The 21,904-nt window shown below is 35.4% G+C and overlaps 1 protein-coding gene across 1 annotated transcript in view; it reads left to right on the top strand.

Annotated features, from left to right (window-relative positions):
- The first annotated feature begins 269 nt into the window (after positions 1-269).
- Positions 270-21,904, top strand: part of RNLS (renalase, FAD dependent amine oxidase) — a 320,064-nt gene continuing 298,429 nt past the window's right edge. The window contains exons 1-4 of the mRNA XM_049764647.1: positions 270-497; positions 1,349-1,454; positions 2,509-2,651; positions 5,187-5,345. Coding sequence (XP_049620604.1) covers positions 380-497; positions 1,349-1,454; positions 2,509-2,651; positions 5,187-5,345 — 526 coding nt within the window. The 5' untranslated portion in view covers positions 270-379. The remainder of the gene's footprint in view (positions 498-1,348; positions 1,455-2,508; positions 2,652-5,186; positions 5,346-21,904) is intronic.

The following is a 21,904-nucleotide window of genomic DNA, read 5'->3' as shown; positions in this document are numbered from 1 at the left end:
ACAGTGGGCTTGGAGAACGTGGCGGCAAGCTTGCTCTGGGCATGTTAGCTCAATTCTCTGCCCTCCCCACGTCCAGCCACAGGTAATTAACAAGAGAAATTAACAAGAGAACTCGCCAGGACCTGCGGGGGTCCAACGGGCGCTTCAGCGAGATGAATTCTCACGAGATCCTACGAGATTTCCTGCCCCAGATTTTCCCAAGGCAGGAACAACCCCGGAAGTCGGCGCTTGCCGCCTCCACACTGACCCCTGCCGGCCGGACACGGGAACAGCGCCAGGCGCGCGGGAACTTCGCGGGAACTCGGGAGTTCGCGCTCGGCTTCGGCGGCCGTTACGCGCACGGCAAGCCCCGAGGACCCACGGCGGAATTCCACGGGCCATGACGCGGGTGCTGGTTGTAGGCGCCGGGCTGACCGGAAGCTTGTGCGCTGCGCTGCTGAGAAGGGAGCCGGCCTGTCCTTGGCACGTCACAGTGTGGGACAAGGTCGGGGACTCAGGTGGGTCGGCCGAGCGCTCCTCAACGGGACCGGAAGTCAACGTGCCCCGACTGGTCACGTGATCACCTTCTGTTGCCACCCGGAACAGTCCTGACTTGCTGAGAAGTGTGTTGTGGCTGGGTAGGCGGGCATAGAAGCCTGGGAACCCTGGTGGGCCCTGGTGGAAGATCCTATTGGTCTCTAGGACCTAGACTTGGGTGTCCTCACTGACCCTCATAAATTGATTTTGATCTTTCATTCATTCCTTTTATTCAAATGGAATATTCCCCTCACTGTCACTCATAAATTGATTTTGAACTTTCATTCATTCCTTTTATTCAAATGGAATAAAATTCATTCCATTTGATTCAATATTTAATTAATTAATATTCATTCAATATTTAATAAACACATTAAATATATAAATAAAATATATTAATATAATCGATACCACATATTATTGATTGATAAATTGTATAATTATATTACATATAATTATATATAATATAATCATGTAATATAAAATCAATATAAATAATATCGATTGATTAATCAATGGTGAATGTAATGCAGTATAATATTTAATAATATATTGACAAATGATGTTAATAATCAACAGCAATTAATTACTAATAATTAATGATTTAATTGAATTAATTCAATATTGATTAATTAAATAAATGTTAAATATTATTCGATATTTAAATTTAATTGCAGGTATAAGCACAGTGGGGATTCCCTGCAGTATGACTCAGAAGCCCCTTAAATAAAAAAAAGAAGAATTTCCTAATATGTTCAGGGTGACTTGAGATAACACTGATTGCAAAAGATAATAAAGCGCTAACCCTTGTTCTCCTATGGATTGATTCAAGGAGGAAGAATGACCACAGTCAGTAATCCCCATAAACCACAGTGCTTGGTTGACCTGGGTGCTCAGTACATCACCTGTACCTCGGATTATGCCAAAAGACACCAAAGGTAAAATAGTAGGACAAAGTGAAATCAGTTTTATTAGATGTATGTGTGAAAATAGCAATCGTTTTTTAGCCAGATTAAAACAATTTTTTTTGTAGCTGAAGTTCCTATGATATTGTTGAGGGCATTGACAGTAAAAGGTTAATTTTTTTCTTTGTTTTGTTTTGGGACCAAACTCGGTGATGCTCAGGGGTTACTATGTGCTCAGAAATTGCTCCTGGCTTGGAAACCACATGGGATGCCAGGGGATAGAACCGAGGTCCATCCTAGATTAGCATGTGCAAGGCAAACGCCCTATGGCTTGCACCACCGTTCTGGCCCAAAGGTTAATTTTTGAGATAACCTCTTATGTGGGTGAATTGTCATTCTTTTAGTGCTTTGAAGATCAAATGAAATGTTACCTGAACATGGTAAGGGCTCAGCAAATATTAATTTCTATGTGGATACACTAAATACATTTTGATTGCTCTGTGCAACCTTTAATTTTGAAACTTAGGAGAAAATAAACTCTCAACAAAAGGTTTATAGAAGGGGCTGAAACAATAGTACAGTGGGTAGAGGTTTTGTCTTGGACACCAAGGTTTGTTCCCTGAAACCATACAGCACCCACAGGGTCCTCTGAGCATCATCATGTAAGCCATATGCACCGGTCCATGAAAGTCTTAAGACATTAAAAATAAATTTACCATATAAAAATATTTATTTTACACAAACTCACACAAACATATGTTGAATTGATCATATCAAGATTTCTTGTTGTTATTTAAGATTCTTTGGAGGGCCCACTCCCTGCAGTACTCAGGAGTTACTCCTGGCTTTGCTCTCAGGAATTACTCCTGCTAGTACTTGGTGAATCTTACTGGCTGCTAGGAATAAAACCAGGTCAGCCACATGCAAGGCAAGTGTCTTCTCCACTGTACTATTGCTCTGGTTGTTATTTAGGATTAGTATCAATCAAGAGTTCTTGGAATATGGTATCATGTTTTAGAGTTAGTTATAATATAATATAATATAAATAACATAATATAAATATGTTGTCTGCATTGATTTATTACAGTTTTTATGATGAACTATTAGCGCATGGTGTTCTGAAGCCTCTGACCTCCCCTATTGAAGGAATGGTAATAAGAGATGGAGAACAAAATTTTGTGGCCCCTCAAGGAGTTTCTTCAATTGTTAAGCATTACTTGAAAGAATCAGGTAGGAAAAGGTATTTTTAAAATAAAAGATATGTATAGGTAAAGGAGATCAATGATATGGCAGTAGATAGAATGTAGAGTTTTGGTAGCATAGCATATATGGATGTTAAACTATAATGACTTACATCTGAAACCTACGTCATCTTTTAAATTCATGATACTTAACTTAAAAATTAAAAAATAACCTACTAGGCCATAGCTGATCTTTGTTTATCTTTAGGGGATAAAACCTTAAGTTACCAAATTATTTGAAATAGATTCTACATTTTGGGATCCAGTTGATTTTACAATTTTACAATTGGATAGACCAACTAATCAGTATTTATAGTTATCTTACTTCCAGGGAATATCTATCTGGGATATCTAATCATATATGTTTTAGAATAGGTTCTTTCAATATTTTTTTAAGTTTGAATAATATCTTTATTTAAGCACAATGATTACAAACATGTTTGTAGTTGGATTTAAGTCATAAAAAGAACATCCCCTTTCACCAGTGCAACAGTCAATATTTAACTGATCAGTTTCCCAGTAAAGGACAGAAGAAAATTGGCCTTTAGTTCCATTTCTGTTAATTGATACATTTGCCCTTAAACTTATTTTTGTAAATTTTGTAACCGTTTTGTAAATTTGTAAACTGTTTGTGGTTACAACAATTTTTGTAATTTTGTAACCTTATTAAAAAAAAACCCTGCATTTTTGTAATTCACATTAGAGAAAGCTGTAATTTTGTACTGTAAGGCTGACTGCCTTCATCGCTACATTAATGCCTTCATTTCCTTGAGTGAATTAAATGTTATTTTTAGGGAGGGGTAGGTTGGTTGTCATTGCTGGAGTGGGAGAAATGCACAAAAATAACAAAAATGAATGTTTCATATGAAATGCTAGCTCTCTGACACTGTTAGGCAATTACACATATGTAACTTTTAATTCTCATAATGACCTTTCAGTAGTTATCATTGTCCTCATATAAGTAGGAAATTGGGACTCTGGAGGTTAAGTATATTGCCTGTGGTAATTTGGATAATAAGGAACATTAAAGGAACTCCCTGTAAAATTTTTCGGCCTTTATGTCTTTCCCTGGTGCGTATCTGTGAGTTATTCACATCTTCAGATGTAATATTTACTTTTTGTAGAACCTTCTTTTTCTTCCCAGCTTTCATCCTCCAGTACAAGAGATTGTCTGTCACTATGCCAGAGAATAAATAACCTCTTTGTCCTCTTCCCCTTGGTTCTTCATTGTGGTTGATTAGTCCCTGCCCCAGGGGAAGGAGTTATTAAGCACGGATGTCATTTTATTCCCTTATGCAACTTGGGAGGCCTGTCACCTAAGAGGTTCCTATGACATTTGGAAAGCAATTAGCCAAGATGCTTTGCTTTTGAATAGGCCCATATCATGAAATCATTTGTAAGAAGAGGAATTTAACTGCAAAAACTGGATGAAAAACGCTTCTTTGGTTTCACCATTGATAATGGTGTTGCTGAATTTTTTTTATTTTACCTCTATAAAAAATATAACTGATGTTTCGTGGTTGATAATGATTTCTCAAAGTTGGTGGAGTTGTGATGAAAGGAGTGTTGATGGGAATGTCTAGTTCAGCCTTTATGGAAAGCAATATGAAGGTCTCTCCAAAAAAATAGGGATAGAACTAACCATAGGACCCAGTTATATCACTTGTTGGCATCTATCCCCCGAACACAAAAACATTAATTAGAAAATATTTATGCACACTTATGCTCATCACTGCATTTAATACAATAGCTGAAATATAAAAATAACCCTACATGTTTAATGGTAAAGGAAATTACGATTTACTTTAAAAGAGGCATTGTTTAATGTCCCTTAACCAGTGAGAAGTTAATATGTACAATGTAACATGCGCAATGTAATAAATCAAAGTTGAACACATTGATTTATTAAGAAAAGATGCTTTAATTTGCGGGTGCCATTAGCCAAGCAACTTCATTCTAGTTATATATAATTTGCCATTCTCTTTTAAAACTTGTATTTATTCCTTTCTAAAATTGATCTATAGGCAGTAAACCCACGTAGCTCTCTATCAAATGATCTCTAGGTAATTGATCACGGCACTTATCCAGAGAGAGAGAAAGGCATGGTCAAATTAACTAGGTTTAGAAGTAATTCTTAAGCCATTCATATGCTGTTAATTATTTTAAATGAGACGTCTTAGAGGCTAAAGCTTTTAAATGATTCTTATCAAGTTATTGCATTTACAAGGAAATGCCACTTTATTAGAAATCATCCTGGCATCCAGAAAAGGAAAATTTACAGGTTTGAAAGTATCGTTGTACCCTCCCCTAACTTTTGAGTAAGTTTCTTAATTGTTAGATACGGTATTTCATTAATATTTGTTGTTCAGGAGTCACTGTGTTTGATGCTCTGGTAACTATTCTATACTGGAATTCTGGAACTGCATGAAAAGCACACCCACAACCTCCTGGCCCTAGCCTGTGGTTCTTTACTCCTTCATGTGAAAACCCTGCTTATATTACTATGAATTTGCTTTTACAACAGGTGCTGAAATCTACTTCAGGCATTGTGTGACTCAAATTAACCTCAGAAATGGCAAGTGGGAAGTGTGCAAAGAAACAGGGCTCCCAGAGCAGTTTGATGTTGTTGTTCTCACCATCCCCGTGCCTCAGATTTTGCAGCTTCAAGGTGACATTGCAAACTGTGAGTCTCTGTCTTTGTTATATTTTGGCATTTCTCTAACTGAACACGAATGCAGTTTACCTCTCTTTTCATAAGGGATATATTGTGAATCTTACTGATTTTCATGTTTTGAAAACTGATATTATGGTCTAGCTCTGCATTTCATAACCTGGTACTGGTAGGTAAAATTGCATAAATGGGGCCAGAAAGTAGTACAGCACTAAGGAACGTGCTCAGTCTAGGTTTGATCTCCAACAACAACTCAGAGAATTTTAGAAACTGATTTAGATGGTGAACATTTTCTGATTGTCCTTCCTATAAGTCAGTATTTTCTGTGCATATTCATTGGTTAGACCTGATAACAGAACAGTTTCTCACTGGTAACCTGGAGAAGTGTTTTTGTGAAAGAAGTACTTGCTTGGGTTATGTCATTTTCCAAAATTTTGATCACTGGATTGTACTTTAAGTATGTACTTCTATTTTCATGGGAAGGGGACTCGCTTCAGGAGGGCACAGAGCTCCACCAATGATTCTCAGTCACTCACTTTGTAGTTTAGTTCAGTGCTGGGAATACTCTTACCCATACCAGGGCCATTTGGGCAGTTTCAGGGGTCTCCGGGAGGGGGCTTGGTATTTACTTCTGTTTGAGATATTTGATTAGTCCCATCATAAAAGGGTGAAAGTTAATATAGTCCCATCTGTTTATCTGCTTTCACTTGTTTGGAGAGTTCTGTTTCCTCCTTAAAGATGCCGTTAGTCTCAATGTCATGGAGCATTTCACCTACATGTTGTTCCATATACTTTATGTTTCAGGTCTGATATCAGGTCTTTAATCCATTTGGATTTTACCTTTGTACATGGTGTTAGCTGGAGGTCTAAGTTCACTTTTTTACAAGTGGCTAGCCAGTTGTGCCAGCACCACTTATTGAGGAGGCCTTCCCTGATCCATTTAGGATTTTTTGCTCCCTTATTAAAAATTAGGTGACGGTATATCTGGGGAACATTCTCCGAGTACTCAAGCCTATTCCACTAATCAGAGGGTCTGTCTTTGTTTCGATAACTACTGCTTTGTAGTACATTTTAAAGTGGGGAAAGTCATACCTTCCATATTCCTTTTCCCAAGTATTGCTTTAGCTATTCGTAGGTGTTTATTGTTCCAAATGAATTTCAGAAATGTTTGATCCACTTCTTTGAAAAATGTCATGGGTATCTTTAGACGGATCACATTAAATCTGTACAAGTCTTTGGATGGGATTGTAAAAATAAAATCCCGATAAAATAACAATAATAATAAAACTAATAAAAATGATAGAGGTAGTTCAAGACCTAAAATATCACTACATTTTTTTGGATTAAACAGAAACTTGGACTTTGATGAATAATTATAGGAAAACTCCCAGATAAATAGAATCAGAGAATTGTCCTCACCAAGAAAGAAACTACAGAAGTATGAGGTTCAGACAAGAGATTTTTAAGATGTAGAAATTGGCCTTGGAGGGGCCGGAGAGATAGCATGGAGGTAAGGCGTTTGCCTTTCATGCAGGAGGTCATCAGTTCGAATCCCGGCGCCCCATATGGTCCCCTGTGCCTGCCAGGAGCAATTTCTGAGCCTGGAGCCAGGAATAACCCCTGAGCACTGCCAGGTGTGACCCAAAAAAACCAAAAAAAAAAAAAAAAAAAAAAAAAAAGAAATTGGCCTTGGAGAACAGTTGGGATTTCTATGAACACTTTACAACTTAATATAAAAATCCTCTACAGGGCCCGGAGAGATAGCACAGCGGCGTTTGCCTTGCAAGCAGCCGATCCAGGACCAAAGGTGGTTGGTTTGAATCCCGGTGTCCCATATGGTCCCCCGTGCCTGCCAGGAGCTATTTCTGAGCAGACAGCCAGGAGTAACCCCTGAGCACCACCGGGTGTGGCCCAAAAACCAAAAAAAAAAAAAAAAAAAAAAAAAAATCCTCTACAACTAGAATTACTGTCAAGAAATTGCATTATGAGAACAGGAAGCAAAATCACTCTGGGCATTATTTTGGTGACCATCAGAGTTTCGTTGATGGACAACATATTTCATCACTATTGCCATAGGAATGGCATAACTAAGATAAATAACATTTTAGAGACTCTCTCCAGACTCTCTGGTTAACACCATATATAGAAATAGTCTCCAGCAGGTTACTTTTCCAAAACTTGGTCATTGGATATCATATTGGATCTCTTTCTGTCACTGATATGAGAGTGGATGATTGAGTAAGATTCTTTTATCCTAAGTTATACTGATTAATAACTGAATTTAGTGACTTTTCTTAAGCCTACCAGTCCAAAATATATACATCTGACTTTCATCAGGCAGAGCTGATAGTCTGAGGACAAATTGCAGGCAGATCAAAACATAGGCATTTTGTAATAAATAATAATAATAATAATAACAAAATAAAACAAAAAATTACTTTCTTCCATTCATACCTAGGGGGACACACTCTGTTCTTAAAGTCTTAGTTTCCTCTAAAATGTCCATCTTATACCATTCATCAGACACGCCCAGGTCTTTCTTACCACAGAAGGTCAGTCTTAGAGCAGTCAGGCAAAAAAAAAAAAAAAAAAAAAGAAAAAAGGTGGAGGTGAGGAATGGAAAGTAAATTATACTGAAAGAACTACAATTATTCTAATGAATTTAGAATTATGAGGGATGAAATATCAAAGGTTATTTACTTTTTAAATCTAAAGTAATAGAGATAACATTCATGTTCTTGTTGAACATTGGGGAACAAAAAACAAAATAAAACCAAGAACAAAAGTTTATTCAGCACAGAAACTGAACCAGTAGAGTTGCCTCCAAGGTCTGAGAGCGTGGTCCAAGGTTCAGGCCACATTTATTCAGGTTCATCTCTGGGCTGGCAAGTGGCTTACACTTGCCCTTGTGGAGAGAAGTGGGTAGAAGTGACTTAGTAGCACAGACAACTCAAGGTGATATAATACACAGATTTAGTAAAGGCAGGACCAGGAGTTAGGCTTCCCTAATAATGATAATGAGCAAAAAAGCAGGGAAAGGAATGGACCTTCCCTCACAAATCAGGTTCAGGAATCTGGCTTTTCAATTTAGTGACAAAGATGCCATTATTTTATAATATCAAATTAATTTTCTTGTGCAGAGAAGCTATTAAGTGGTTGTAGAGAATAACTTTATAGGACAGCAAGCTTTAAAATTTATATGGAGAGGTTTGTTTTCTAGAAATGTTGACTATTGGTTGCTGATTCCTTTGTATTAGAGCATAGTAAGGAATTGAGAAAGATTCTGTTACCTCCAAAGAAACCTGGAATGTGTTCAAAGAAAGGCTAAAATAAGATGGAGTAACCTGTAATCAAACACCAGTTTTTAATATTAGTCTGACTTGGCTATTGATCACCACAAAATATCAACCCCTAAGTCTGTATATGAGTTAAGACACTTGCATTGTATCCAGTGAACCCCATTTTGATGCTGGGCAATCTATCTTAGAGCACCATAAAGAAGGATAGTGGGCCAGGAGTAATCCCTGAGCACCATTCTAGTTTGTATCTCCCCAAACTATCCACCCCTAATCAACTTCAGTTATGTTTCAATACAGAAAAAGGTTCATATGATTTTTTTATTTTTTTAAATAAGGTTGAATTTATGAATCACTTAGCTTTCGTTATCTGTTCTTTCAGAGATTGTAGAACTATCATCATATATTTTGATGACAGTTAAAGAGATACTATTAAATTTGATTTTTATGATCATATTACATGGGTCAGTAGGTTTTGATAATTATTGATATTTATTCCTTAATCATTCTCTCAGTAAATATTTACTGTGTCTGAAGTTTGGAGAATTTTCAAGTGATTATTAGAATTTATAGGTGAAGGAAAAACATTTGTAAACATTGTTCTCCAAGTTTAAAACATGTTTATATACTTTATATGTTTATGTATCTATTTCTTGAGAAACATTTCTAAGTTTAATATTAAATTAGTGAGCTTCACTAAGCTGATTTATATGAACTGTAATTCTATAGATGAAAAATGGTCAAATACTGTTTTTCATGTAGTTTGGCCTAAATACAAAAATACCACATAATAAAGATCTTGAAAATATATTCATGATAAAGTTGGTAACACATGAAATAGGTCTGAACATTTTTGTTTTTGTGTTATTCCCATGATGCTCATGGGTAACTAACTCTTAGCTCTACATTCAGGAATTATTCCTGGCAATGCTTGGAAGACTTCATATGGGATGCCAGGAGTTACCTAGGTCAGCTGTGTGCAAGGCAAATGTCCTCATATTTAGTACCTGCTGTACTATTGCTCTAGCCCCAGCCTAAACATGTTTTGGGATCATGAAAATCTCTTTTGTCATATACAAAGCACCATTCAAAGTTTTGTTATCTATTAGCAAACCTTTGTTATCATAATATTTTCTTCTTATTTTTTGTATTAATATTATCTTGACTCTTTAAGTCTTTAGATAATGCAATTGAGTTAACATTATATGCTAACCGTATTTTCTGGCGTATAAGACGAACCCCTAATTTTACACTTAAAACATAGGTTTAGACCTATATTCACTGTATAAGACAGAACAGAACATTCCTGTGCTGCAACTGTATGTACCACAGTGAGCCAATTACAACAAGCAAAGGTTCTACTAGAATAGACTTCCTCTTTGACTCTGGCCAATCTGAGCAGGCTTTTGACAGTGTAGATTCGGGTACAGAACATTGTCTAATTTGCATGCATCAAAAGCCTGCTTGATTGGCTGAGTTAGAGAGGTGGTTCAAGCAGTCTTGCAGTGATTGGTGCAGGATCGAGTTGGAAAATTAGTTTTGTGGCAGTATCCAGACGATTTTCGTTTTGCAGCATATCAAAATGTTTTTCGGGATATACTTGGCATATAAGATGACCCCAATTTTTGGTTGACATTTTGTCGTTTCAAAAGTCATCTTATATGCCCGAAAACACTAACCTTTGATTTTTTCTAATATAAAATATGTGTTGGGGCCAGAGAGATAGCATGAAGGTAAGGCATTTGCCTTGCATGCAGAAGGACGGTGGTTTGAATCCCGGCATCCCGTATGGTCCCCCGAGCCTGCCAGGAGCTATTTCTGAGCATAGAGCCAGGAGGAACCCCTGAGCGCAGCTTGGTGTGACACCTCCCCCCCCCCAAAAAAAATATGTGTTGAAAGTGGTATTTGAACAGGATCTGTTTTCCTGGCTTGCTCTAAATCAACTTTAATCTAAAAATATCCATTGAATATAAGTATTACAATTCCACTCAAGATAACATAAGCAAAAGAGCTTGGGAATTGACACACATTTCTTCTAATATATCCCAGCATCTTCGTGTTAAACTAATCTGCTTTGAATGGTCCTCTCCTGAAGACTTTGGAATAAGAATGCTGAGAAAAATACTAAATGGGAGTGGTCTTCAAGAATTATTTGGAATTTGTGAACCTGGTCAGTCTTATTGTTATATATAGGACTATTGTTATATACATCTAACATGCAAAGATTTCATGTTAAGTTTAAAGATTAAGTAAAAAATAATTTTAACTTAAATCTTTATTTTAAAATATTTGGCTCAAAAGCCTTTCCTTACCCATAAAATATTATCATGCATTTATTTCTTTTCTCTCAAAAACAGTTTTACTGAAGTCTAGTATTGTCAATACTGTAGTTTATTACCATCATAATTTTTTAATAATCTTAACATCAAAAGCAAATATTTTCCCCTTACTATTATTCCAAATAATAATGTTGACATTATTTGAAAAATGTGTCATGTTGTAAAAGAAGCTGATCTTTTCCCTTTCCTTTAGTGGAGGAATTGGGAAAGAAATAATAGACTCTTTATATAAAAGACTTTAAAAATTATTAAGTTGGTAAATTTAGTAAGGATATTTAAAGGGTTGGAATGATCCAATTCATAATTTGGCCTTATGCAGGTTTTTACTTCACTGTTAAATGATAAAAAGAGCAGCTAAAGGTTAAAACAAGAGTGAGTGTCCTGACAATAACCCTTTTATACTAGTGATTCTGAAACAAAGGGATAAAAATTTATTTATTTTCATGTAATATTTACCAATAATGTTTTCACTTAAAAAATAATGCATGCTGTCTTTGTTTTCTAGAGACTGAGTTTTGTTGGTTTAGACATCTTATATTTATGAGAGGCATCCATTTCTTTACAAGGCCAGGTATTGCCATCTAGTGGACTTGATGTATATTTCAGTTCTTCATACTTTTAAAACCAGAGAGGACAATACAGGTTGTTGAAATATGGAATACACATAAAACTACTGGTAATAATTTAGAACTCACTGAATCACAGGGAAACAATTATAAGACAGTTATGATTAACCAAAAAGTACAAAGTCCTTGTCTTTTATTGTGATTTTCAACTCATCTCTGTTTAAATTGTATCTAGCCTTTAGAATAAATAAAATAATAAAAGTGATTACTTTTTTTTTGTTACAGCATGATCTGGATTTTTCCATTTTCTGTTTGTGTTTTTGTTTGTTTGGGGGCCTCACCCAACTGTGCTCTGTGCTTACTCCTGGCTCTGTGCTCAGGGATGACTAGTAGGCATGCTCAGGGTATTATAAAGAATATCAGGAATCATTAAGTAAAAATTTATTTAAAAAAAAAGTGCCAGTAATCAAACCAGGTTGATCACATACACTGAAAAATCTCTACCCTCTGTCTTATCTCACTGGCCCCCTCTTTTTCCTGTTTTGCTTTTCACTGTAAAAGGAAACAATTCTTGCTTTGTTTTGCAATTGGTTATTAAATTTGTTACATTCTCCAAGTTGGGAGAATAAGTAGGCTATATTTGATATACAGGGAAACTCTTGATTCAGGATTCAATTATTAATCCTCCTACATTACACAGATGATATCACTTAATAACCTTCAAAGCAGTCCTTTATTTTTTGCTGTTTATTTGTTTTGTGGTCATACCCGTATATGTTCAGGACTTACTCCTTGCTCAGTACTCAGAGGTTACTTCTGGTAGGTTCACAGAACTATGAAGTGTGCCAGGAACCCAGGTGGACTGAGTGTCCTTACCTGCTAACTCTCTTTCTGGCCCCAGCCCTCGAAGGAATCTTAAAACATCATTATTATTTTCATTCTTAGTGATGATGTCATATCCTTAATAATATGACTCCAGAATTCAAATCTTCACCTCTCTTTTACATAGTTTTCTAGTGTGTACTTTACTTAGACTCTCCTGTTGTAGTTATATCATATAGGTATGAGCTTCTATAGTGTCATCTTTATTTTCTAAACTTTCCTAATGAAAACTAATAGAGACTTTTGAGAAGATTTTGCTTCTTAGGGTTTATGTAGGGACTAGGAGTCTGTATCTTTAACAAAGTACCATAGGAGAATTTTTGTTTGTTTGTTTGTTTGTTTCAGTTTGGAACATTCTTTCCTATTGTAGCACGTGTTAAACTTTATTATTACCCATATTTTTCTTGCTTCTAAAATTAATCCATAAAATCTATATCAAACAGGTATATCAAATATGTCACTCTTGTACCCACCCCATCCCCAATCCACTATGTGCACAAACCCTCATCATCAGTATTTCCAAAATGAGTGAGTGCCTTTTTTATTCATTCTCCCATTAGACTGCAAATTCCTTGAGGTCAGAGTATCTTTGTCTTAGTTCCTGCCTGGATCAGAGGGTGCATCTTGGATAGATTGTAAAAGAAGTAGAGGAAAATATGATATATTGATACTTTTTCTATCCTGATTTTAGAAATGAGGGAATTCTGCAGTGTACAAGTTCAAACTCTTTTGAGCAGCACAGGACAGAGTATGGTCCAGAGAATAAAGGCCACTATCAAGTATCACCATTGTATTGACTTTGCTTCCATCAAATATTGTAAAACATAATTTTTGTTGTTGTTTGAGTTTTATGAGTTATGTTTATATTTTGGATGCTTTTTTTTATGAAAGACTGCTTTGGAGTTACATTGTCCACGGAGAATTATGGTTTAGAAGTCCAAGAAGAAAGGAGAAATTAATAAAGCAAATAATAGAAAAATTACATATAAATTTCAATAAGCTTAAGGATAAGCTAATGATTTTAATGGAAAATGAAAAATGTATAGCATAGTAATAGATATTTTATCACTGGTAATTTGTCTGTTTGATACTCTTATTTTTAATAAACACTTTGATTACAAATATGGATGTAGTTGGGTTTCAGTCATGTAAAGAACACCCCCCTTCACCAGTGCAACATTCCCATCACCAGTGTCCCAAATCTCCCTCCTCCTCACTCCACACCCACCTGTACTGTAAACAGGCTTCCTACTTCTCTCATTCATTCACATAGTTCTTTTTATAATAAATTTGATTTTGATCAAAGTGGATTACATATCTTTCACAATAATATTTTAGGTACATATTAACATTGAATCAGGGGAATTCCTGTCACCAAAGTTGTCCTCCCTCCACCCCAGTTCCCAGCTTGCATCCCATATCCCCCACCCTTACCCACCAGGCTGCTAGTATAAATGGTCCACTCTGTGTCTAGCTTATTACTTAGTGATCATAAAACTGTTTGGTCTTGGTACCCTCCATTATTTTCCCCTCAATATGAGAGGCGGAACTAGATGGAAGTTATGCAGTTCTGTTTGAAGAAAAGAAAAGCAATGAAATGGCATAAAATCAAATAAGTAAAAAATGGGCGGAGTCCTTCTACAGACTTTCAACCTCATTTAAGAGAAGAAAAGGGAAAATGGAAGCATTAACACACCATAACAATACAAAAGGAAATAACAAACAAAAAATGCAGTGAGCACTACAGCAATAAAGACAAGCACCACATAATAACCACAGTCCTGAAATAAAAACGTAACAGACCGCAAAAAGAAAAAAAAAATATATATATATATATAAGTAAAAAGATTATTTTGTGCTTTTGATTTTCCTGCATAGGCACAGAAAATATTGGGAACATTAGAAAGGGAATTTTCTTGGCTTAAGAGATACAGGGTTTCTCCACCCTTGAAGTATACTGTCATGGGAATAACTACAGACTCCTTGCATGTTTATTTACTCTCCCCTAGGTGATTTTGTGGTGTGTGGATCATTCACATTGTTATGATAGTTCTCAATGTAGATATTTCTCTAGCTGTACTCATCACTCTTTGTGGTGAGCTTCATGCCGTGAGCTGGACCTTCCAGCCCTTGTCTCTTTTGTCTCTGAGAATTATTGCAAAAATTTCCTTTATTTTTCTTAAAACCCATAAATGAGTGAGACTATTCTGCATTTATCTCTCTCCCTCTGGCTTATTTTCCTCAGCATAATAGATTCCATGTATATCCATGTAAGGAAAATTTTATGAGTTCATCTCTCCTGACGGCTGCATAATATTCCATTGTGTATATATACCACAGTTGAAAGGCATCTTGGTTGTTTCAGAGTCTGGCTATTGTAAATAGCACTGCAATGAATACAGGTGTGAGGAAGGGATTTTTGTATTGTATTTTTGTGTTCCTAGGGTATATCCTTAGGAATGGTATAGCTGGATCGTATGGGGAGCTCAATTTCCAGTGTTTGGAGGAATCTCCATATAGCTTTCCATAAAGGTTGGACTAGATGGCATTCCCACCAGCAGTGAATAAGAGTTCCTTTCTCTCTACATCCCCACCATCACTGCTTGTTCTTATTTTTTTTTTTTTGATGTGTGCCAATCTCTGTGATGTGAGATGGTACCTTAGAGTTGTTTTGATTTACATCTCCCTAATGACTAGTGATGTGGAGCATTATTTCATGTGCCTTTTGGCCATTTGTATTTCTTCTTTGACAAAGTGTCTGTTCATTTCTTCTCCCCATTTTTTGATGGGGTTAGCTGTTTTTTTCCTTGTAAAGTTCTGTCAGTGCCTTGTGTATTTTGGATATTAGCCCCTTATCTGATGGGTATTGGGTGAATATTTTCCTCCCACTCAGTGGGTGGCTCTTATATCTTGGGCACTGTTTCCTTTGAGGAGCAGAAGCTTCTCAGCTTAATATATTCCCATCTATTTATCTCTGCTTCCACTTGTGGAGAGTGCTGTTTCCTCCTTAAAGATGCTTGTAGTTTCATTGTCATGGAGTGTTTTATCTACGTGTTGTTCTATATACCTTATGATTTCAGGTCTGATATCAAGGTCTATAATCCACTTGGGTTTTACATTTGTACATGATGTTAGCTGTGGGTATGAGTTTGCTTTTTTGCAAGTGGCTAACCAGTTGTGCCAATACCACTTGTTGAAGAGGCTTTCCCTGCTCCATTTAGGATTTCTTGCTCCTTTATCAAAAAATTAGGTGATTGTACGTCTGGGGAACATTCTCTGAGTATTCAAGCCTATTCTACTGATCTGAAGGTCTGTGTTTATTTATATCATGCTGTTTTGATAACTATTGCTTTGTAATACAATTTAAAGTTGGATAAAGTAATGCCTCCCATATTTCTTTTCCCAAGGAGTGCTTTAGCTATTCGAGGGTATTTATTGTTCCAGATGAATTTCAGAAGTGTTTGATCCACCTCTTTGAGGAATGTCATGGGTATCTTTAGAGGAATCACATTAAATCTGTACAATGCTTTGGGGAGCATTGCCATTTGATGATGTTAATTCTGCCAATCCAAGAGCAGGGTATGTGTTTCCATTTCCTAGTGTCCTCTCTTATTTCTTGAAGCAGCGTTTTATAGTTTTCTTTGTATAGGTCCTTCATGTCTTTAGTCAAGTTGACTTTAAGATATTTGAGTTTGTGTGACACTAATGTGAACGGCGTTTTCTTAATGTTCATTTCTACCCTATCATTTTTGGTGTATAAAAAGGCCATTGATTTCTGTGTGTTAATTTTGTAGCCTGCCACATTGCTATATGAATCTATTGTTTCTAGAAGCTTTTTGGTAGAGTCTTTAGGGTTTTCTAAGTAGAGTGTCATGTCATCTGCAAACAATGAGAGCTTGACTTCTTCCTTTCTTATCTGGATTCCTTGATATCTTTTTCTTGCCTAATCACTATAGCAAGTATTTCCAGTACTATGTTGAATAGGAGTGGTGAGAGAGGACAGCCTTGTACCAGAATTTAGAGGGAATGCTTTTAGTTTTTCTCCATTGAAGATAATATTTGCCATTGGTTTGTGGTAGATGGCCTTAAGTATTTTGAGAATAGTTTCAAATCTTTCATTCAAATCTTGCTGAGAGTTTTTATCAAGAATGGGTGTTGGATCTTATCAAATGCTTTCTCTGTGTCTATTGATAAGATCATGTGATTTTTATTTTTCTTGTTGTTGATGTTGTGTATTATGATAGATTTAACTGTCATTGGATATATAATTTGCTCATCTAATTTTGTATGCACTAGTTTGCCTTTTCATTTTGATGATGGCTACTTTTGCTGTACTTAAAGCCTTTTAATTTGATGTATTCCCATTTATTTACCTTAGATTTTGTTTTCTATGCCACTGGATTGGAATATCTCTAAGATCAGTATTAAGGAGCTATTACATTTTTTCTCCTTAGGCTTATCACCTATGTTCACTCCTATGTATCTCATAGTTTGTGGCTTTATAATCAAGTGTTTATCTACTTTGAAATAAGTTTTGTATATAAATCATCAGAGAGTTATATTTAATTTCATTTTCTTATATATGGTTATCTAGTTGTCACAGCATCATTTACTAAAGTACTTTACAAAGTCTATTTACTACAAAATAAAATTGAACAACGCATAGTATAGAAAGAAAGAGACACTGAAATCATGTACTTTAAGTACATTATAGTACATACTGATGCTACTATATCTTTATTGATGAAAATATTAAAGTAAAACTAAAATATAACTTTTATAATTTCAGTCACATATTCTCCTAGATTTTTGGAGGGGCACACTCTGCTGTATTCAGGGCTTACTTCTGGATTTGTGCTCAGGGATCACTTCTGCTGTTGAGGGGACCAACAGCTGGGGATTAAATCCAGATTGACTGCTTGCAAACACCTTATTCCTATTACTAGTTATTTGGTATCACATATAGATTTTTAAAGGTTAAATTACTGTATGTGTACATTAACTTTATAATATCTTATTTACATTTTTTAGTGTTCATTAATGTTCATATTTCTGTATTTATATGTTATAAATAGTAATATATTTATAATTATAGAACTATATAAATTAAAATATATAATACAAATGTTATGGTAAGTATAATTATATTTATGTAATATATATTATATATATTTATGTATATTCAGTGCATAAATGTATATTTTATAGAATTATATTATCATAAATATATTTATGCGCTGAATATATATTTATTACATAAATATAATTATACTTACCATAACATTTGTAGAATGAGCTAAGGCATGAGGGGAAGATCAATGATTTATTTCAAAGGGAATTTAGGAACTGAATATACTTCCATACCCTCTACTGTTTCCCCAGTCTCCACATAGTTATCAACCCAGAACTGTCTGAAGCCTTTCTTTGCTTTCTTTATGGATATTTTATCACATAGTCACTACTGAATAAATATTTGTTATCATCAACCTCTATTCCTCTGTCCTCTCTAGATGTTGGGGGTGGGACTGGATTCACTATACCTTTCGTCATTTTGCTTGTTTTAGTGGTGAACAGCCTTATTCCTTAGGTGCTTCCTCCAAAGTCACCTTGCCAACTTAATGAAACAACTTCATCACTTTCAAAACTTAAGAAATTCCCAGGCTCCTGGAAACTGTGAGTTAGGAATTGCAAATGAAGTCCAAATATTTATATATGGAACGAGATTTGGTTTTCTGATTAACTATATATCTCTTCTAAAGCACATGATCACAAGCAATATATCCTTTTGCTCCTTTACACAGCATTCATGTGTGATCTTGCAATACTCAATATAAATATGGTATAGATATAGTTTTAATCATTTTGCTCCTGTACACACGCTGGCAATAGATGTGTGACGTTTGAAAGTAGGCCACAGAAGATCTCTTTTTAAGGCTGCCTCACTGACATTATTTTCCCGTCAGAACTCAGAACTCAATTTTTCATTCAGAGTTCTTTGATAACAGAGAGGCATTAAAAGAAGTGTCAAAACAAGAGATGTAGTGAAATGAAAGAGCTGAGAGCTTTAATTTATTGGGATGTGTCATTATCACCAACTGAGTCAAAAATGGAACTGAATTAAATTCTTTTCCATCAGAACTAGAAAAAACATATTTTTAATAAAAAAAATTTGAAGAATAAGATTTTTAGCTTTCCGGAAGAAATCTTTGAAGATTCAAATAAAATGCACAAAACTCAAATTAGAAACCATTTCTACAATTGGTGACTAATTTTAGATAGGACTATTCAACTTTAAGATTGAGCATGAGAAAGGAATAGATAAATGGATAGCAGCATTTGTTGCTTTCTTCCACATTATTTTTTAATATAAGAAGTTTTTTATATTATTTCACATTATTTTTATGAGCTTTGGCTAAATTATAATGGCATATTCTGACTGTCATTCTCCTGAAAGCCTGCCTCCTGAGTCTAAATTTTAAAAAAGTCTAACTTGAGTGCTTGTTCCTAAAAAAGAATTAAAGAGATAATCTAAAAAGTGTTGGAACAACTGGTACAGCACGTCTTATGTTTGCCAGTGTAGAAATCTATGTTGGTTTGAGGATGCTTTTGAAATGTTGACATTTTATAAAATTTCTTTTATGAAATAGCAAAAAAAAAAAATTATTGTGCTCCAGAGTTAGCTTTCTATGTCCATTACTCTGGGTTGCTAGAATATATTTTTTATTTTGCATTTTACAGTTTTGCATGACAAAGGCATTTTAATGCCTAGAGGAGAAATTAAATTTTAGTTTTAAAAATGGTAATCATATTCTTTTATTCAGAGGTTATAGTATTATTGTATTAATATTTATTGAACATCTATTGTGTGTTGTAGTGGTTTAGAAATACTGAGTGTAGTTATGAAGCAAATGATAAAAGTTCCAATGAACTTTATTCCAGGGGATGGAGATTTAATATAATATAATATTCTCTTTCAGTGGGGAAGAAGACAAAAGTTAATATTTCTATGTAACGATAGTAGTATTGAGAAAGGGATTAGAATAAGATAAAGAGAATAAAAAAGCAGACAGTAAGGAGAACTTTTCTATATAATATGAGCAGGTTTGTGGCAAATTTTGAGCAGCAGATAGTTAAAATTGTGAAAAATGTGAGTCCTGAAAATCTCCAGAGGAATAGCCAAAGGGAAGTATTTACGAATAGAAAATACCCAAAGTACTAAACAGTTTCATAAGGGAAAATGACAGGAAAGGAGAGCAGAGGAAATAGGAGGGCCAGTTATGGAGAGTTCCTGGGCATTATAAAGAAATTGAGTTTTAGTTCATATGAGTTAAGAAGCCATTGAAGGAATCAGATGATCTGACATAGATCTGGAAGACATTTTCCTGTCATTATGTCATTAGATTGTAAGATGGAAATGAGATGACCAGACAGATGGAAATTATAAAAACATTAGCCAGAAATGAAGGTATCTTGGTTCCAGCAATATTGGTGCAATGAGGAGTGGTTGCAGTAGACTTTTATAAGGATCTCTATGTTTATTTTTTTCTTTTCCATTTTTGAGCTACAGTAATCTACAATAGTTAATGTTGGTTTCATGCTACACATGAGTGCCTGCTTCTCTCTACTCTTCCAAGTTTTCTTCCTTCCCCATGCACCTAACCTTCATCATTAGGCCCACAGATAAACTCAGTTTTGTGGACCAACTCTCCAGTTCTGTTGCCTTTGGTCATTTGTAGCTCCTTTACTATTCTTCTTTATGTCCCAAGAATGAGAGCTCATTCTGTATTTGTCCCATCTCCTTCTGACTGACTTCTCAGCATCTATGCAGTGGCACATTACATGTTTACATGATTTTTTCTTAATAGCTGAATAGTCTTTCATTGTTGTTTATTATTATTATTATTTTTTATTTTGGATCAGGCCTGAAGGTGCTCGTGGCTTACTCTTGGCTCTATACTTAGCAGTCATCCCTGGTGATTGACAAGGGACCATATAAATATGTAGTTGTTCCAGGCACCTAACCTGGGCAGCTGCATTGCAAGGCAAGCACCTCTCCCACTATACTATCTCTCTGGTACCTACCACCCACTGTACTATCTCTTTGTCACATACCACAATTTCTTTATCCAGTCATCTGAATAATTCCTAGGTGTTGCATTAATTCTGTTCCCACTGTCAGGTCAATGGTATGTGGGAAAACCAAGCATTAGTGATGGCAGTGAAGTATGTGAAGACAGAGAAAGTAGTTACACTGTGCCAGTTTTTGCTCCTATTTTCATGCATTAGATGCTGGATTTCACAATCTGAAGAGAGTAGGTGTTTGACATATGGTTGTTTTTATGATGATCTGGGGCTGAAAAACAGATAGGAAAAGGCTCAAGAAAAATATAGGAAAAGAACATTTTGAAATAGTGATTTAGTATTTGTTTCTCAATATTTATTTATTACCTCTTTAAGGAGCATTTTTAGACTCCTTTTTGATGAATCTCTTCCAGTAATGCTAGGCCAGTGGTGTAGACCTGGTAGTTCAGTGCTCCAGCCTCATTATGTGTTGCTTGGAAGACACTAGCTCCACTAGTGATGTTGGGCTAGGCACAGTGGTCTGCAACCTTGTTTTTCAACTGAGCCAAATCTCACCAAAACCATGATTGAAATTTATTTTGAGAGTCACATATTTTTTGTTTTCTTTTTGTTTGTTTGTTTGTTTGTTTTTGGCAGTGCTCAGGGATTACTCCTGGCTCTATGCTCAGAAATTGCTCCTGGCAGGCTCAGGGGACCATACGGGATGCTGGGATTCGAACCACCAACCTTCTGCATGAGAGGCAAACGCCTTACCTCCATGCTTTCTCTCCGGCCCCGATAGCCACATTTTAAAAATCGAAAATACATAGGATGGTAGTTCTTTTTAGTTTCAATAAGTTTTTATTGAGAATATTCTGCATGCAAGTATCCACATAGGTCAGGAGGATACAAATAACACAACTAATAAAACAGAATCTTTAGAACGATATTATTTATCAATAATGTTAAATTTCATAAAATTTGCCTTACAATGTAGAGAAAATTACATCCTGACAATGACTGACAAAGTCACAAACACTAATGTGAACATTGGCCTTGCATTTCCTTGGAAAGTTTGAGTAAGTTAGGTTTGTATGTTGTTGTTTTTAATTTTAGGCACGATTCCAGGTTCTCATCGATGAGACGATTTCTCTATTTACTCTTGATAAGATTCATGCTTGTAAATGACTGTTTGCATAAATATGTAGACCCAAACAAGGAAAGAACAGCAAACGCTAGTTTTTTAGTTGATTATATAAGTCAGGAATACTATCCAGGTGTTAAAAATCAACATATCTTTATTCTCTAGAGTCTTTCAAAGCAGACCACTTGTGCTGGAACTAAGTTCACATTTGTGTTTCTCCAATCTTTCTAAATTAGCATAAAGATGTTCAAATTTTGAGCTCCACAGTTCTTTGTTTTTTAAA

Source organism: Suncus etruscus, chromosome 17 (genome assembly GCF_024139225.1).
Source record: "Suncus etruscus isolate mSunEtr1 chromosome 17, mSunEtr1.pri.cur, whole genome shotgun sequence".
Classification (NCBI taxonomy): Eukaryota; Metazoa; Chordata; class Mammalia; order Eulipotyphla; family Soricidae; genus Suncus; species Suncus etruscus.
The sequence above is the reverse complement of the archived record's forward strand: the minus strand, read 5'-3'. Positions and strand labels throughout refer to the sequence as shown.